Consider the following 20,296-nt stretch of genomic DNA (forward strand, 5'->3'; position numbering starts at 1 on the left):
TATAGTTTTAGGTTAGGTAGTTTCAAGCCTCCTCTCTCGCGTACATCTTGCATTATTTTCATCTTTACCCTCGGCTTCTTTCCTGCCCATACAAATTTGTTGATACCCTTCTGCCATTCTAAAAGATTCGCATCTTTTTTAAGTATAGGTACCATTCGTCAAGCATCTTGAATACCTAATTATTCCACCTTTAAAAAAGAGGTTTTTGGGAGCATTTTTATAATTTTTTGGTTGATTTTTTTTTAGTCTTATCATCCAAATTTGCAACCACAATTACATTAAAGTCACCTACAATGCATATATTTTCATACTCCAATTCTATTATTTTCTTGTTCAATTTACCATAGAAATCTTCTTGATTATTATTTGGTGAATATATTGCCACTAAAAGCATTTGTTTATAGTTCATTGCCCTCAGGTGCTTTGGAGAATAGCTTGACTCCCTCTTCTTGGAGGCAGCCCCTGAGACATTGGAACACTGCTATCATGTTACCCCCAGTCCTTCTTTTCATTAAATTAGACATACCCAATTCCAGCAACCATTCTTTATATGTTTTAGCCTCCAGCCCCCTAATTATCTTTGTTGCTCTTTTCTGCCCTCTTTCTAGAGTGTCAACTTTTACATCGTGGCGACCAAAACTGGATGCAGTATTCCATGTGTGGCCTTACCAAGGCATTATAAAGTGATATTTAATATTTCACATGATTTTGATTCTATACCTCAGTTAATGCAGCCTAGAACTGTATTGGCTTTTTTGGCAGCTGCAGTGTACTGCTGGTTCATATTTAAATGATTGTCCTCTAGAACTCCAAGATCCCTCTTGCAGTTACTACTATTGAGCGAGGTACCACGTATAACTGTGCATTTTGTTTTTCTTGCCTAAATGTAGAACCTTACTTTTTTCACCATTGAATTTCATTTTGATAGATAATGCCCAATGTTCAAGTCTGCCAAGATCCTTCTGTATCTTAAGTGCATCTTCTGGAGTGTTGGCTATTCCTCCCAGGTTGGTGTTGCCTGCAAATTTGATGAGTTCCTCATCTATCTGCTTGTCCAAATCATTGATGAAGATGTTGAAGACTACTGGGCCTACAACAGAGCCTTGGGGTACCCCACTGCATACTTCCCTCCATGTAGAAGCAGTTCCATTTGAGGACTACACGTTGAGTGTCATTGGTTAGCCAATTATGACCACATCTTGTGGTGATGATGTCTAACTAACATTTTTCTATCTTATCTTATTTTCTATCTTAACCTACTTAAGTAGTAGGTTGTGGTTTACTTTATCAAATGCCTTACTGAAATCCAAGCCAATTATATCCACAGCATTCCTCTTGTCCACTAATTTTGTTACTTTGTTAAATAATGCAGTAAGATTTATCTGGCATGAACTTTTTTGACAAACCCATTTTTGATTATGACCTCTTGGTGTTCTCTAATTTGTTGTTTGATTATCTTTTCCAGGTATTCAGGTCAGGCTGATAGGTCTGTAGTTTCCTGGATTTATTTTTTTCCATTTTTTTTGAAGATGAGAACTACATCAGATTTTTTCCAGTCCTTTGTTAACGTCCCAGTGCTCCAGGATCTTTGAAAGTTATAGTTCAGTGGTTCTGAAATTACATCTGTCAGTTGTGTCAGAACCTTGGTGTAATCCATCTGGTCCTGGTGATTTGAACTTGTCTAAGATGAGAAGGTGCTCACTTACCATTTTCTTGCCTATTTCAACTTGTATTCCTAATCTGTTTTTTACCATACTGTTTTTTATAAATTGGACTGTTTTTCCCTTTTGTGTACAGATGCATGCAAAAAACGAGTTAAGCAGTTCTGCTTATTCCCTATTTATCACTTTTTTGTCACTTTCTCCCACTAATGGACCAATTGTTTCCCTGACTTTTTAAATTGTTTTTGACACGTTGAAAGAAGTTTTTTTTGTTATATTTTACTTTTGTGGCAAGCCTTTCTTCATTTTGAGCTTTAGCTTTCCTTACTTCATCTTTGCAGGCTCGGGCTATTTACTGATATTCTGTCTTAATTATGTTTAGTTTAGTTTAGTTTAGTTTAGTTTAGTTTAGTGTCATTGCACATTGTACAACGAAATTAAATGCCATCTTCAGGGTACATTATAACTATAAAAATAAAAACACAAAAACACATCCTTCACATGCTATATAATTGAAAACCCAATATTGCATTAATATTGCACTATACCATAGAATTCAATATAGTGACTGCCCTGGGATAGAAGCTGTTTTTCTGCCTATTTGCCCTTGTTTTTATTATCCTATACTATCTGCCAGATGGTAATACCATATTTTTGGAGTATAAGACACACCGGAGTATAAGACGCACACCAAGGTTTTGAAGAGACTTTTTTTTAAAAAAAGTAGGTAGGTAGTTAGAGGGATAGAGAGGGGAGAGAAAGAGAGAAATACAGTAGGTAGGTAGGTAGATAAAGGGATGGAGAGAGAAATATAGAAATACAGTAGGTAGGTATGGAGAGAGTGTGTGTAGGTAGGTAGGTAGAGGGATAGAGAGAGAGAAATAGAAAGAGAGAGAGAAATACAGTAGATAGGGAGAGAGAGAGAATAGGTGGGTAGGTAGAGGGAAATAGAGAAATATATATAGAGAGAAATACAGTAGATAGGTAGGGAAAGAGAGAGTAGGTAGGTAGGAAGGTAGGTAGATGTTTCCAGATGTATTTATCCATGTGCTGGAGAAAAAATAGCTGACAATTGCAGCACCTAAGACTTTCTGCTGGCACAGCACTTGGTCAATGTAATTCTCATCAATCAGTTAAAGAGCTTTCCAAAAGGAAAAAAGAAGTTTTTGCACTCTGCAAACCTCCCCAAAATGACCAGTTTTTCACGAAAACGGGCCCATTTAAAAAAAGGCATGAATAGCCTTGGGGAGGGGGGCTTGTAGAGTGCTCCGGGGGGAGGATGAGCAAAAAATAGTCAGTTTTTGCAAAAAACGGGCCTGTTTTTTGTCAGAAAATTGCATACATAGGCTTATGGAGACTTATAGAGTGCTGCTAGAGGGGCAAAAAATTGTATGCATAGCCTTATGGAGGCTTATAGAGTGGTGTTGGGGGCTGGTGGGGCAAAAAATAGTCCATTTTTGCTCATTTCTGCCCTCCCCAGCCCCCAGGAGCTCTCTGAAAGCCTCCATAAAGGTATGCACAGCCATATTGGTGAAGGGGGCGGGGCATCGGCTGTATTCGATGTATACGACACACCCAGATTTTCAGCCTCTTTTTTGAGGAAAAAAGGTGTGTCTTATACTCCAAAAAATACAGTAGTTAAAAAAAAGGGTGCTCAGGATGAGATGATCTTTAAGAATGTTTTGAACTTTCTTAAGGCAATAGGAGCTATAAAGCTCTTCCAAGAGAGAGAGCAACCAATGATTCTCTGGGCAATGACATTAACCCTCTGGAGCGCTGTCCTATCTGCCATTATGCAATTGACAAACCATACACAGGTGCAGTAAGTTAAAATACTCTCTATGGTGCAGCAGAGGTCACCAGCAGTTTTTCATTCCATTGTTGTTTCCTGAGAAGTCTCAGCTAATATAATCTCTATTGGGCCCTTTTGACCAGTGCTGCAATGTGAATGCCCCAGATCAGGTCCTCTTTTATGACAACACATATAAACTTAAAACTGGCCACTTGCTCCACTCATTTATGCGCCCCTCTTTCCACTTTGTATAGTTGTCCTAATTGCACATCTTGCTTTTTATACTATCTATATATGTGATAGTGAACCTATGGCATGCATGCCACAGATGGTATGTGGAGCCATATTTGCCAGCACGGAAGTCCCCAGCTGATTTTCAACCTTCTGGAGGGTTGGAGAAGGCAATTTTTGTGATCGAGTAGGTGTGGCCAACTTGTAAAATGTGGTGAAACCCACTTAACAACACTCTTGCTTATCAACCAAAATTTTGGGCTCAATTGTGGTCATGTTCTCTCTCTCTCTCTTTCTTTCTTTCTTCCCTCCTTTCTTTCTTCCTTTCTTATTTCTCTTTCTTTCTTGTGTCTCACTTTTTCTCTTTCCTTCCTTCTCTTTCTTTCTCTCTTTCTCTTTGTCTCTCTTTTTTTCTCCCACCCTCCCTTCCTTTCTCTTTCTTTCTCTCTCTCTTTCTATCTTTGACTTTCTCTTTTTCTCTCTCTCCCTTCCTTCCTCTCTTTCTCTTTCTCTTTCCCCCCTCTTTTTCCCTCTCTCCCTTCCTTCCTTGCTCTCGCTCTCTCACTGTGCCTTTCTCTTGTTTTCCCCCCTCTCTCACACACACACATCCCTTCCAATTGGCGAAAAATTCTCTGTGCAACCCCCCTGCTACCTCACCCAGCTGGGGACACTCCCAGCTCTGCTCGACGGCCACTCCTTTGCATCCCGTTGCCGCTGCAGTTGGCTTTCTCCTGCCAATCCTTCCTAGCTGGGAAAGAGGTCACATGGCGGCGGCATGCATGCTGCTCATGCCAGGGCCCGCTAAGATGCGGCCAGAGTGACGGGGCTGTCCTGGAGGAAGGATCGCCAGGAGAAAGCCAGATGCAGCTGACAATGTGGCACGAAGGAGCAGCCACCTAGCAGCTGCTGCGTCCCGTTGCAGGCGCTCAGGGCAGTCTGGGTGCCAGACCTCCCTGCTGACTCCAGTCCCGTGCAACATCCCTTTCACCCCACCAACCTCAGGATGCTCCCAGCTCTGCTGGATGGCTGCTCCTTTGCATTCCATTGCTGGCTGCAGTTGGCTTTCTCCTGGCGATCCTTCCTGGCCAGGAGAGAGGTCACAGGGTGGCGGTGCATGGGCTACTGACTGTCCCAGGGTCCGCCCAAATGCAGCCAAAGCAATGGGATTGCCCAGGAGGAAAGATCGCCAGGAGAAATCAAACTGCAGCTGGCAATGAAATCCGAAAAGAAATTGCAAACAGTATTCATGAGCCCAGCCAGCCAACCTCGCAGGTTTTCAAGCTTATCTGGAGAGGTGGTTGAAAAATAAGATAACTATCAAGCATGGGAAATTAGATGTCTAGGCAGATTAATAGAATATAAAATCTATGTAAAGGTTTACTGCAAGCTTAAACTCTCTACAAAAATCTGAACTACTAACAATCAAAGCAAATTGGTGGTAGATAAGAGTGAACAGAATTTAATGTAGGTTATTTAGTTCTCTTGTGGGTGGCACTTATGATGATGTGTTGAACCCTCCCTCCATCACTGGAGGCTTTTAAAAGGGAGAATTTTTCAGCACCCAACTGGCAAAGAAAGCTCTCAGCCAAGACTGGCACCATTGCCACTCCCAACGGCTGGGTGGGCAAAGAAAGTGGGGGGGAGAAACATGGTGCGGACGGGCGAGCTGAGACAGAGAGCGACTGGCCGGGCAGGTAGAGCAAGTAGGGATAGGCTAGGCCAGCACTGGGGGAGGGGTGTGTGTGACCAGGCCGCCACTGCTATCGGTCCACAAACGTATGGCTGATTTCTGCTACCGGTACACCTGGAGCGGTGTGTACCAGGAACAACCAACCTCTGATCTTGTGGGATAATTCTAGGACTCTCCCTAGCCCAGAAGAGTCATATAAATCATCTGCAGTTCTGAATATTTGTAATGAAGATAGCATATTGCTTCTATTTAGTTATGGCAGAGTTTGCTGCTAATATGTTTACATTTTCTCATTCCCCCCCCCCCTTATTTTTAAGGCTATGGTCAGACTGGTCCAAAATTTCAACAAGCAGGTTATGACTCAATTGCAGCTGCTGTTTCTGGACTCTTGCATATCACAGGGCCTCAGGTATGTTTCTATAAGTAAAATAAAATCCTACTAAAATTGAAAACTCCACTGCTACATATCATAAGGCATGTAGTAATGAGCAGAATTAATGAAGTTAGGAAATAAAAATCACAGAAGGAACATATAGTAAATATATAAGTACAAATGACCTCAGATTGTTTCAATTACATGAGAAGTTGTAATTATTGAATTGCTTTCAGATTATCAGCAATCTGTAAGATTTTGATACTAAGAAAAAATGCTTTCTTAGCCATAAAAGTATTGCCAATTTGTTCCTATAATCATTTTATTCCTGAATTTTCTCCATATACAGATGTATATACAAATATACAAACTATATTTGTTAGCCAGTTTGAAATTAATTTATGACAGCATACAATAAATTCATTACCAATTTCTAACAGAAGAAAAATAAAATTATCAATCAATAAGAACATGAGACAGTAAAAACTATGCACTTCTAAATACAGGTATAGTCCTTTAGATACAGTCCTAATGCAGTATGCCCATTAGGTTTGTAAGTCAAAACTATTGTAAGATGAATTGGACTCATTTTTATGACATTTTGAAAAAAATATTTGTACATTTTTTTTAACGTAGATTAGTGATTAATAAACAGTGTATTGTCTAGGTCAATTTACTTATACATAGCATCAATAATAATAACAATATTTACTTGTATATAGTGGTATTCTTCCAACTTCTAATTTCTACCTCTATTGTCAAATCATTGGTAAAACAAATCCCATGTTAAAAATATTCTGTATCTTCTTTATCCTTTATCTTTAATGTTAACTCGGGAGTTGGCAACCAGCTAGTCATAACTTATAAAGCCCTTCATGGTATTGGACCTGGGTACTTGAGAGACCGCCTTCTGCCCATTACCTCCCACAGACCCATTAGATCGCACAGGGTCGGCCTCCTCCGGGTTCCGTCTACCAGCCAATGCCATCTGGCTATTACCCGGGGGAGGGCCTTCTCTGTTGCAGCTCCGGCCCTTTGGAATGAACTCCCCACGGAGATTCGGACCCTCACCCCTCTCCTGGCCTTCCGCAAAGCCGTCAAAAGCTGGCTGTGCCGGCAGGCCTGGGGTTGATGAGTTCCCCTCCCCTCTCGACTTGTATGGCCGTATGACTCTTGTGTATTTTAATTATGTGTATTGTGTTTGTATCCCCTTTCCCCTTTTGAGTTGTTCGCCGCCCTGAGTCCCTCCCGGAGAAGGGCGGCATACAAATAAATTAAATCTGAATCTGAATCTGAATCTGAATCTGAACCCATGGCTCCGGAGCCGCATGTGGCTCTTTGGGCCCTCTGCTGCAGCTCCCTGTCCCATCATTGACTGACCCCGCCCTTCCCTCACCTCGCCTGAAAAGGTAAGGGTGACGGCGGGGATGGAGAAGTGGCCAGGACTGATTCTTTGGTGCCTCACTTTTGTGGAGCTTGTTCTGGCCGTTGTTTGTGCTGGGCGTGCCTTGGTCTCTTGGGGAGACATGCAGCCCCTTCTCCATCCAGAGACACTGCCTTGCCCAGCCAGGACTGATATCGGCCTCACTAACACAAGGGCTGGTGGGGTAGGAATGGAATTCAGGAGATGGGCTAGCAGAAAGGGGAATGGGCCAGCAGCTCCCAGCCATAGCTTTAAAAGATTCAGGGCAGCGGGAAAAGGGAGCTGGCCCTGCTGAACCTCCCACGTCCACCCAGGGGTCAGGCTCAGAGAACACTTCACCAAAGACACTTGTTCGTCAGCCAATCTCCCACCCTCTCTCTATGTCTGTCTGTGTATGTGTGTATCTCTCACACACACACTCTCTGTCTCCAAGTCTCTTCTGTCTCTTTTGAAAAGCCATGGCTGGGCCAAGCCAGCAAGCTCTCCTTGGGGCTCTTCGCTACTGCTATTTCTTTCATGTAATTATCTTCTTTAAGTGTTGCACATCTACAGTTGCAAGAAAAAATATGTGAACCCCTTGGGATTACGTGGAGTTTTGCATGAATTGGTCATAAAATGTGCTCTGAACTTCATCTAAGTCACAACAATAGAAAAACACAGTCTGCTGAAAATAATACTACACAAACATTAGATGTTGCCATGGTTTAATTGAACATAACATGTAAACATTCACAGTGCAGGGAGGAAAAAGTATGTGAGCCCTTAGCCTAATGACTTCTCCAAGAGCTAATTGGAGCCAGGAGTGAGCCAATCTTGACTCCAATCAATGTGATGATATTGGTGTTGCTGACAGCTGTCCTGCCCTTTAAAAATACACACCTGTTTTGGGTTTACTGGTTTCAAGAAGCACTGTCTGATGTGAACCATGCCTCGCAGAAAAGAGCTCTCAGAAGACCTACGATCAAGAATTGTTGACTTGCATGAAGCTGGAAAGGGTTACAAAAGTATCCAAAAGCCTTGATGTTCATGTGTCCACAGTAAGACAGACTGTCTACAAATGGAGAAAGTTTAGCACTGTTGCTACTCTCCCTAGGCGTGGTCATCATGTAAAAATGACTGCAAGAGCACAGCACAGAATGCTTCATGAGGTAAAGAAGAATCCTAGAGTGTCAGCTAAAGACCTACAGAAATCTCTGGCACATGCTAACATTTTTGTTGACACATCTACAATAAGGAAAACATTAAAGAAGAATGGAGTACATGGGAAGACACCACGGAGGAAGCCATTACTGTCCAAAAAAAATATTGCAGCACGCTTGAAGTTTGCAAAAGAGTAGCTGGGTGTTCCACAACACTACTGGCAAAATATACTGTGGACAGATGAAACCAAAATTGAGTTGTTTGGGAAAAACACACAACACTATGTGTGGAGAAAAAAAGGCACAGCACACCAACATCAAAATCTCATCCCCACTGTAAAACATGTCAGAGGGAGCATCATGGTTTGGGGCTGCTTTGCTGCCTCAGGGCCTGGATGGATTGTTGTCATTGATGGGACATTGAATTCCAGGGTTTATCAAGACATTTTGCAGGAAAACGTACGACCATCTGTCCGCCAACTGAAACTCCGCAGAGGATGGGTGATGCAACGGACAATGACCCAAAGCATACAAGTAATTCAACTAAAAAATGGCTTCAACAGCACAGAATACGCCTTCTGGAGTGGCCCAGACAGAGTCCTGACCTCAACCTGATTGAAATGCTATGGCATGACCTTAAGAGAGTGATTCACACCAGACATCCCAAGAATATTGCTACACTGAAATAGTTTTGTGAAGAGGAGTAGACCAAAATTACTCCAGATCATTGTGCAGGTCTGATCTGCAACTACAGGAAGCGTTTGGTTGAGGTTATTACTGAGGTTAACCAGTTATTAAGTCCAACGGTTCACATACATTTTCCTTCCTGCACTGTGAATGTTTACATGTTATGTTCAATTAAATCATGGCAACATCTAATGTTTGTGTAGTATTATGTTAAGCAGAATGTGTTTTTCTATTGTTGTGACTTAGATGAAGTTCAGAGCACATTTTATGACCAATTCATGCAAAATTCCACATAATCCCAAGGGGTTCATATACTTTTTCTTGCAATTGTAGCTGTTACATAAATTCCCAAATATTTCATTTTCTTAACTACCTGAACGTTTATTTTCTTTGTCAGTTCATTTTTCTGCTTATCTGTAAGGTTTTTAGCTAGTATTTTCATTTTTTCTTTGTTTATTCTCAACCCAGCTACTTCTCTGTATTTCTCAATTTTCCCCATTAACTTAGGTCCGGATTCCAAAGTTTCTTCTAAAATAAATACCAGGTCATCTTCAAACCCTTGTAATTTATATTTTTCTCTTTTTATTTGCAGGCTTTTTATATCTGTGTCCTGTCTTATACTCCTGTTTAATACTTCCAATGTTAATATAAATAGTAATGGGGACATCATCCTTGTCTTCTGCCTTTTTTATGTTAAAGTTTACTGTTGAGTCTCCATTCACTTTTGCCATTTATTTGGAATATATAGTCTTAATCGTATTCATACATTTCTCACCGCACGCCATACAGTCTAGCTGTTGAACCACGAATTGCCAATTTACATTGGCAAATGCTCACGTCTTAAGAATATTAAGAATATTAAGAATATTAACGCCATTTGTTTGTCAGAGTATATTTCATAATATTCGAGTGCATCTAAGATAACTCTTACATTGTTCTTAATTTGCCTTTTACTTAAAAATCCGTTTAGGTCAGGGTACATAAATTCATTCAAAAATCTTTTTAATCTTTCTGCTATTATTGATGCAAATATTTTATAATCTGCATTTAATAGAGATATAGCCTATAATTCTTTTTTTATTAATAATTTTTATTGCACAGTTTTTTTAAAGAAAAAAGAAAAAACTTCTATACCTTCTTCATTTAATCTTTCCTTAAGATTTACACAGTCCTCTAACCATTATACCATTCATTCCATACTATATAATAATCTGTTTCTCCTTTATCTTTGATTTCTTTTGTGAGTCTATCCATCTCTACACACTCTAAGACTTTCCTTATCACCTCTTCCTCTGATGGAATGAAATTATTCTTCCACTTCTGTGCATACATAATTCTAGCTGCCGTTGTAAAATGTAAAATTAGATATTGTCTTTTTTATCATATTTCCCTGTAAATATTCCCAATAAAAATAATTCCGGTTTCATGTCTATTTGCTGCTTGGTTATTTCTTTGAGCCATTTTCTTAAATCTATTCCAATATTGTTTTGCTTTACTTTTGGGCACGTCTATCCCATATGGTAGAATGTTCCCTGATTTTGTCTGCATTTCCAGCAGTCTGGTGAAATGTTCAGGTACATTTTGGCCAATCTCGCTGGGGGGAGGTGCCATCTGTAGAACATTTTATACATATTTTCCTTATAGGCTACTGACATTGTCAATTTATAATTTTCATTCCAAAGTTTCTTCCATTTCTCCAATTCAAGATTGTAACCGAAGTTTTTGTCCAAGTTAACACATTTTCTTTAACTATCCTCCTCCTCCATTTTATAATTCAATAAATAATTGCATATTTTCTTAATCAATTTATCCTCTCTATCTTGTAGAATCTTATCTAATTCTTACGTTCTTTTTGGAATCTGTATTGTGCTATGTGCTTCATATATCTAGCCTGAATTTGCATGCATAGCCACCAACTGATGTCTATTCCCTGCTCTTTTAGTTCTGGTCTTCTTTTCAGTTCCCCCTGATCATTTAGTAAATTTTTGTATCTCTTTATTTTATCTATATCTGTTTGGATAAATTAATGCTTCCATCGTTGAAAGCCAATTTGGTATTTTATTGTAGTGGTTAACTTTAATTTTTTGCCATATTTGTAGCAATGCACCCCTAATTAAATGCTTTGGGAATTAATTATGAATTTTATTTTTCCCATCCCATATAAATGCACGTCATGTAAATCATGGCCTAATATCAAAATCCTTTTCTTTTTTTGGTCTATCCAATCTGATCCATATAAGTCCCTTTGCCTGGTAGTATGTCTCTCAATTTTCCCCAGCCAAATGTATTTCATTATTAATTTATTTAAGTCTTTGAAAAAGTCTTTCCCTAAATTTATTGGTACTACTTGGAAAAGGAACAATATTCTTGGTAGAATGTTCATTTTAATGGATGCTATCCTTCCAGTAAGGGCTAATTGTAATTTTTTCCATGTTTCCAATTTTTTTTATCTGTTGCATTAATTTATTATAATTGTCTTCTTTGATTGAAGAATCTAGCCGATAAACAAATTCTCAGGTATTTTACTTTTTTAGTCACTTGTATGCTCATTCTTTCTTCCAATTCTCTTTCCTATTTTTAGTAAGATTTTTCGTTATTGCCTTTGTTTTATTTTTATTGATTTTAAGTCCTGCTACACTCCCATATTCTTCTATTTGTTGCACAAAGTCAGGTCCTGTCTCTTAACGATTGTTCCAAGATAAAAACTAATTCGTCCGCAAATGCCTGGACTTTGTATTCTTCTTTTCTTATTTTCAGCCCTTTATTTCCTGGTTGCCTCTGATTTTTATTAACAATACTTCCAACGTTAAGATGAATAATAAAGGTATAACAGACAACCTTGCCTCACCCTCTTTACAATATTACATTTTTCAGTTGTATCACCTTTTATTACTACTTTAGCTGTTTGGGTTGTGTATTTTTTCCACCATCTTCACAAATGTTTCCCCAAAATTCATAATATCCAATTGTACAATAGTAAACCTCAATTTAAATTATCCCAAGCCTTTTGGGTATCCAAAAAAATTAATGCAGCTTGCTTTTTTGGGTGGGCTTCATAATATTGTATTTATAATAGTTCTCATATTATACTTTATTTGTCTTCTGGGTAGAAATCCGTTTTGATCTGGGCGAATATACTCATTTAGGACCTTTTTGACTCTTTCTGAAATTACAGTTGTGAATATTTTGTAGTCTGCGTTAAACAATGAGATGGGTCTGTAATTTTTGATATCTTGTGGGTCTGTATCTTCTTTTGGGATAAATGTGATAAGTGCTTCTGCATTGAATTTGGTATTTTCGCTTCTGCAAGTGCGTCCTTAAATACTTCTAGCATTAACACATCTAATGGTTCCTTTATATAATTCCACAGGGAATCCATCTGGTCCTTGTGTTTTGTTATTCTTTTGCTTCCTCCTTGCTTCTACTGGTTCCATCATAGTTATTGGTTCATTTAATCTCTCTCTTTTTATCTCTGCAATTTTAATTAAATTCATTTTATCCAAATATTGTTTAATTTTCTCTTATGTGTTCTTGGCAGTATAGGTTTTGAAAAAAATGTTGTATTATGTTCTTTTTTTCTTCTCTGGTTTTGCGATTTTGACTTTTTGTGCCATTTCATCTTCTATAGTCAAATTCAATTTACTGTATATACTCGAGTATAAGCCTAGTTTTTCAGCCCACTTTTTGGGCTGAAAAAAGCCGCCTCGGCTTATACTCGAGTCAGTGAAAAATTTGCCCGAAATGGAGGAGAAAAAGGGGCGGGGCCATGCCGCTGGGTGACACTCGTGAATGGCCCAGTGCCCCTGTGAGTTTCCCCTCCCTCTGTGTCAGTTTGCCGCGCAGCGCGCACCGCACCATCCCCCCTCCTCACGTTCTAATGTAATGCAGGGCTGTCTTACGATTCCCCTTCCTCCCCCTCCTGCCGCTCTGCAACGATGTCCCACCTCCTCCTTGTTATGGCAAGCAGCCACATAGCGATGTCCCACCTCCTCTGGTACAGTGATCCAATGATAGGAATCACTGTGCCGTGTGTCATAGGAGGCGGGACATCGCTCCCGCGGCTGCACGGGACATCATCATCACAGCGGGACATCAGCATCATGAGGTGAGTGAAGTATTTCATTGAATACACCGCTAGTTTACTGTTTTTCTTTGAAATAAATATTCAAAAACATTATTGGTATCTATTTTTATTTTTGAAATTTACCGGTAGCTGCTGCATTTCCCACCCTAGGCTTATACTCGAGTCAATAACTTTTCCAGTTTTTTGTGGTAAAATTAGGTGCCTCGGCTTATATTCGGGTCGGCCTATACTCGAGTATATACGGTATGTTTTACTAAGTCCCTTTTTTCTTTTATCTTGTTATTTTGGGGGTTGCACTGTAAATCTAATTCTAATTTTTTGAGTTCTTCCTGCAACACATTTTGGTTTTGTTTCCTTTTTTTATTTCTTTTTATCGTATAAGCTATGGTGAGCCCTCATGTATATGCTTTTGTTGTGTCCCACTGATTTTGGAGTGAAGTACCTTGTTTTGTATTTATCTTAAAAAATAATTTCATTTCCGTTTCAATCATTTGTGTATATTCTTTTTCCTTCAGTATTTCTTGATCCCACTATTGTCCATCTCCTTTTTTTCATCTGACCCTTCCATGTTATTTTTATGGGGGTATGATCTGCCCAAGTCTTGTTCATTATTTCTATTTCTTTGTTCTTTTTAATCAGTCCTGGGGTCATCCATGCCATATCAATCCTAGACCATGAATTATGTGGGTTTGAATATAATGTGTATTGGTTCTTTTCCTTGTTTATCTCTCTCCAAGTGTCTTGTAGACTCAGTTCTTACGTCATTTCAGAAAATGAGTTTGGCAGAGTTCTCTTCTTTATCTTATTCTTCTTGTTGCTTTTATAGTCTTTTTAAATTTCCATGATAGCATTGAAATCTCCAATTAAACATATGTTTTCACATTCTAATCCCACTATTTTATTGCGTACTTTTCTATAGAACTCATTTGGTTGTTGTTTGGTGCATATATTGTGATAAGAAGTATTTGTTTTTGTTCCATTTTAATCCCAATCATTAAAATTCTTCCCTCCTCATCTGTATATATTTCTTTTGATTTTAGTCTTTCCTTGATGTATATTGCTATTCTTCTTTTTTGTTGTTGTGTTAATGATGCATACAATTTCCCTCACTTTAGTTTTTCTAATTATTTGCTATACTGTTTCTTAATATCTACTTTCTGCCAACGTACGATATCCATATCAAATCTTTGTAATTTGGTAATATTTGGGTTCTTTTTACTGGAGAGTTTAATTTCTTTTATGTTTATGCAGACCATCTTAATTTGCTCCACCATCTTTTTTCTTTGTGTTCCTCTTCTCTCTCTGTATTTTGTATCTTCTCTTTCTATTTGTTCTTTTTCCTGTTTCCTTTTTCCTTCTTATTCCACTTTGTTCTCCATTTGATATGCCTCTTGACTCCTACTTTCAGCTGCTTCTCTGCTCTCTTGCTCTTCTTCAATTGTAAAGAGGTATTTGAAGAACTCTTGTGCTTTGTCAATAGAATCTATTTTAATTTTTTTCTCCTGCCAGGAAATCAGGATGCCTTCTGGTACTAGGCAACAGAACATCACCTTGTATCTAATTAATTGTGAAGTTAAAAACTGGTGCTGTCGCCTTTGGTTCCTCACTTTCCTGGGTATTTGTTTCAGTGACTGTATTTCCTTTCCTTTATATGTTCTCGTTTCCTCCCTCATTTTCTTGTATACTTCATCTCTTATCGCCCTTTTCGTGAATCTCACATGGATTTCTTTTGGTAAACTGTGTCTGCCTGCATAATTTGTATGCACTGTATATACCTTGTCTATATCTCTCTGCATATCTCATTTATCCCTCTGTAATACCTCTGCTAGTACTTCTCCCATGGTCTTGCCCAGATCGTCCTCTTTATCTTCAATGTTTTGGAATCTTAAGCAGAAGGACACTTTTTCCATCTCCAGAAGAACAATTGATTCCTCTAGATCTTTGTTTGCGTGCCCATATTTCTGTTCCACTGTTTCATCTTTATATCTAATTGTTCCAATTTTATCTCTACTGTTTTTATTCTCTGTTAAAAATAATAGTCTGCTGAATGTTTCCTGTTTTGCCATCCATTCTTCTTATATCTCCTTTCAGTACTCCCATCTCGTTTGATTTCTTCATGGTTTCTTTTGGTCTCTTCATAGTTATTTGCTATTGCTTCCTCTGTTTTTATCATTGCTTCTTCATTAAAAGCATAGCTTGAATACTTAGGATGTTTGATGCAGAATCTGCTTTGTCCGTTCTCATGTTCTTTATTGAGCGCTGGTGTGAAGGCGACAAAGTTGCAGATGCTGGGTTTGGGGCAGTTTTCTTGCTTGTCCTAGTAATAATTGTTGTGCTCATCATTTTCCCCACAGGCACAAGGTTTTTCCAAAATAACATGCAATGATTTAAGTGATCAAATTCCCTTTTGAGACCTCCACACTCATGTGTTCTTTAAGCGACAATCCTACAATAATAATAATAGTGATGCTTTCACTATACCTTTAAGTATATATAAGTATATATCAAGTATATGTTTAGTGTGAATATATATAAAAATATAGCTGCAAATATGTAAATATAAGTAATTAAATACTTATTTAATACTACTATAATGATCTTCTAAATATTTATAATTATACAAAAGTTTAAAGGTTATACATGATTGTTAATTAAATCTAATATGTATGGTATATAAAGTACATTAAATAATACAGTTATTCCAATATTTGATACCTTAAAACTACCTTATCTTAGTTAATGAGTAGGAATAAGTGAATATAAATATATATACAGATATCGTAATTTCAAGTTCTTGAAATTCTATCTGTACTAAGCAGTTGGTTCGCTTTTACAATTAATTTTATTTCTTATTGTGTTTATATATTTATGAATGTATCTTTTGTATCCTCCTCCTAGTTTTATTATCCTCCAAGGTCCTTCAGTAGGATTTCTCTTTTTCACGTTGTCTTCTTAAGTCACTTCTATAACTGAATTCAGTAACACCCCAGTCTTGCATCATTTCTTTATTCACACTATTTGTTTAGATCTGTCCACCCTATATCCTCCAGATGGTGCTCTTGTTCTTCTTGTTCTTTTAAACCCAACACATGATTTCCTTATTATTAAAGTTCCACCTTCAAAAGTTCTCAAAGTCTTTCAAATCCATCACTTTATAAAAGTTATAGCTGAGGAATTTTTAGTCTTCAGTCCTATTGTATTCCACTTCTAGTCTGTATGTATGTGTGTGTGTGTGTGTGTGTGTATGTGTACATACGTGTACACACAAACAAACACACACACAAACACACACACATACATATGCAGGTCTTGGCGTATTCGGGTCTTTTCCCATGTAAGGTTGAGAGATCATGGCGACGTTTTGACGAGGTCCCACTCGCCATCTTCAGGCTGGTACCTTCGGCTTTATGCGTTATTGGAGCTGCCGTCTTTCTATAAATATTGCTGGGGTTATGTGGAGTGCTGGCTTTGTTGCTGTAAGTGGGTTGGTTGGCTATGTTGTTACATCTTGATTAGTTGATGGAGTTGATGTATGCAGATTAGTCGGCTGTTTCTTAACATCCTGTGTGGCTGAGATACTAGCTGTGTGCTCATTAGTCTTTTGTGTTGTAATGACTTGGGTAATGGGCTGTATGATGACATCCTGAGCTCTAATATAGTGATATCCTGAGTCCTGTGCTGCAACATCCTGGGAGGTTGGCTGTGTTGTAACATCCTCAACATTCTAAAACCTCAGCAGCCGAAAGGATCCTGAAAAGAACTGAATTAGCCCTAATCAGAAATGAACTCCACAGGAAAAGATTCCCACTAGACCAAACCAACAGGGACCTACTCACTTTTCACCTCAAACTCAGTAACAAAATCCACCCAGAACTCTGGGACAAATCCAAAAAACTAGCCCTCTGGAGAGCCGAAACGGAAACCTCCCACAAGACAGACACACACAACAACAAACTACACAGACTAGAAAAACACCAGAAGCCCTAATGTACCCCAACCAAAATCAGCCTAGATGAAGCCAATAAAATCAGACTTGAAGTCACCAACGTCCTCTGCTCCAGCAATCACCCAGAAGCAACTTGCATAAAGAAGAACAAAAAGCACTCACCAACTTGGGGAAAGACAACAATATAATCATTCTCCCAGCAGACAATGGTAACGCCACTGTGGTGATGAACACATCTGACTCCCAAGCCAACCTCTCCAACCTACTCCAAAGCCTCGCTTACAAACCTCTAAACACAGACCCCACCACCTACCTGAAAAAAACTACCAAATCCAAAATAAAAGCCTCTCCCATCAGTGAAGAGATCCAGCAAAGAATTATCCCCAGAGAGAAATCATCCAGATGCCCCAAGCTCTATGGCCTCCCCAAGATACACAAAGAAGGAACACCACTCAGACCCATAGTCAGCTCCATACGCTCACCTCTACAGAATCTTTCCAAATTTCTTGCCAAACAACTTCAACCCTACATAGAATCCATCACCTCACATGTACAAAACTCACTCCATAGAAACAATAAATAAACATAACCTACAACCCAGCGACCTACTCGTGAGCTTCGATGTCATATCCCTCTTTACCCAAGTGCCTGTTAAAGAAGCCTTGGTAGCTATCCAAAACAAATACAACCCTTAAGCACACCCTTGATCTGACCAACCACTGCCTAACCAACACATACTTCATCTGCAATGGACAAAGATACAAACAGATAGAAGGAGCACCTATGGGATCACCTCTCTCGCCCATCATCACAAACCTATACATGGAACATTTTGAAACCAACACCTTAGATAAATCTGAACACAAACACAAACTCTGGCTTAGATATATAGATGACACTTTCATAATTTGGCCACACGGGAAGGAAAAACTGGAGAACTTCCTCACACATCTCAACAGCCTACACTCCAAAATACAATTTACTATGGAAATAGAAGCTAACAACCAACTTCCCTTTCTGGACATCCTACTCTACAAAAAAACCAATGACTCCCGGACACACCATGTACTGGGGAAAAAACACACACCAACTGCTACTTAAACACACAATCCCATCACCACCCTGCACAGATCAACTCCATAGCCAAGACCCTCATCTCCAGAACCAAACCCCTAGCCGACAAAGACCACCTGAAAACTAAATTACAAACTCTCACAAGTATTAATTTCCAACGGATTCCAAAGAAACACAATTACCAATCTAATCCAAAAGGAGACACCCTGCAAGAACCTAGACACAGAACAGCACAACGGCATCACCCTCCTCCCTTACTTCACCACAGAGGAAATCAGCAAAATTCTCCACAAACACAATATCAAGACAGCTTTTGGCACTGACCAAAAAATAGCCAACATCTTAAGAAACCCCCGAAGATAAGATCTAGCTAGAAAACCAAGGAGTCCATGAAATACCATGCAAAATCTGCCCAGCCACATACATTGGACAAACTAATAGGAGAATAAATGCACGCATCGCAGAACACAAGAACACAGTCAGAAAAGAAGAAAAATTTTCCTCCCTTTTCCAGCACCTTAAAGGACATGAAATTGATTTTGAAGGAACCAAATTAATCTCCAAAACTGAACACTTCAACAAGAGAATAATTATGGAAGCCATCGAAATAGAGAACCAACCCCATAACATGAATAAACGTGACGATACCTCCCACCTACCAGACATATGGAAACTAGCCCTAGTCAGCAAATGAGTTCCAGCCACGAAAACTGATACCGAACCCAGAACAACACAGGACGCAACCACCAATCACCCTCACCTGAGTCAAACCCAAATCCATCCCATAGACAAAATGCAACCACCATCCAGAAGCCAAACCACGGCGGCATCACCAACTGCTGCACCCCCCTCCCAAATCTTTTGATTTCTCCTCTATTTCCTGAATTCTTTGTTTTGTTATGATTTGCTGGAAGTTTCTTAGTCTCTCATCCATGTTGTGAATATGTTTCTTCATTTCTCCCAGTTCTCCCTTCATTTCCTCCAGATCAGATTTCATCTCATTATGGTTCTTTGTCATGGCTTCCTGACTGGATTGGACTGCCATCTATATGTCTTTCTGAAATGTATTCATTTTTTCATGTTATAACAGAGCCTCTATTGTTTTTGTGTGTGTGTGTCTTGAAGGGTTTAAAGCTGCTTATGTTAGTGGTGTATTTTTCTTGATGATTCTTGTTAATCCCACTACAGTCATTTTCTCTTTTTCTTATCCTCTAATCATATTCATCACCTTAACCTCTAATATAAATTATTTTAATTACAGAAAACACAGTAATCCCAAACGTCTCAAATAACCCATCCAAGCCACAATGCCCTAGCATTCCAAAGGCTTAAAATATCCAGAATCAAAAAAGAAAAACAACAACAAAATCCAGTTCACTTAGTCTCTGAATATTTCTTCCAAGCCAATTATATTTTATAATAAGATCAGTCTGTTAAGGGAGCAGAAAGAAAGTTCCTTTAAACTCAGCAATTATGTCCTTGTCTTCTGTAAGATAGTATTTAGTATTTTGGTAGGAATTGTAATCCAGAAAGGTATTTATATTTTGTAATCCAAAAAGGCCCACCAAATTCCCCATTATCTCAAGGTTTAACTCTCCAACAAACTGAAGATCTGCTCCTCTTCTCAAAACAATTCCAGGCTGCCAATGTTTCACTCTTATAAAAGCATTTATAATCCACAAAAGTTCAAGGAGCAGGAGTTTCCAGAGAGTTACTCTCTAACACCCAGAAACCCACAAAATAGTTTTATAGCTGCTCTCTTACCACTTACAAGTACCAATCCAAATTTGTTTGTTGTGTCTTATAATGCTTTTCTGTATTTTTCCACTATTCATTCAGCAGTAAAATATCTTTTCCAGTCAATAGATGTCACTCTAACTCTTTCTCTTCTCACTTATGTAGTAAAAGTTTATAAACTTTTCATCAGATTTTCAAGTTTTTGATTTTTGTCAAAATTTTATTCCAAATAATTTTTTAAATTTAATATCCAGACCAGTTTCCACATGTTAATTAGAGTATAATATCTTTAATTTTCCTATTAAGGTTCGCTCTTTTTTGGATCTGCCTTTTGCTCTGACTCTCACATGCCACTTTTTTCTTTAGGGAGAAAGAAGACTTCTCTTCTATGGAGTCTCAATTTTCAAAGCTTTTTCTTTTTCAGGGAACTAGTCTATATAGTAGAAGTTAGAAAATTCT

General features: G+C 38.6%; 1 protein-coding gene across 4 annotated transcripts in view; it reads left to right on the top strand.

The window, feature by feature from the left end:
• Nucleotides 1-20,296, top strand: part of SUGCT (succinyl-CoA:glutarate-CoA transferase) — a 418,586-nt gene that overhangs the window by 51,871 nt on the left and 346,419 nt on the right. For all 4 annotated transcript variants that reach the window (XM_032237974.1, XM_032237977.1, XM_032237976.1 and 1 more), the window contains exon 7: nt 5,692-5,783. In XM_032237974.1, coding sequence (XP_032093865.1) covers nt 5,692-5,783 — 92 coding nt within the window. The remainder of the gene's footprint in view (nt 1-5,691; nt 5,784-20,296) is intronic.

This window comes from Thamnophis elegans, chromosome Z, assembly GCF_009769535.1.
Source record: "Thamnophis elegans isolate rThaEle1 chromosome Z, rThaEle1.pri, whole genome shotgun sequence".
Classification (NCBI taxonomy): domain Eukaryota; kingdom Metazoa; phylum Chordata; class Lepidosauria; order Squamata; family Colubridae; genus Thamnophis; species Thamnophis elegans.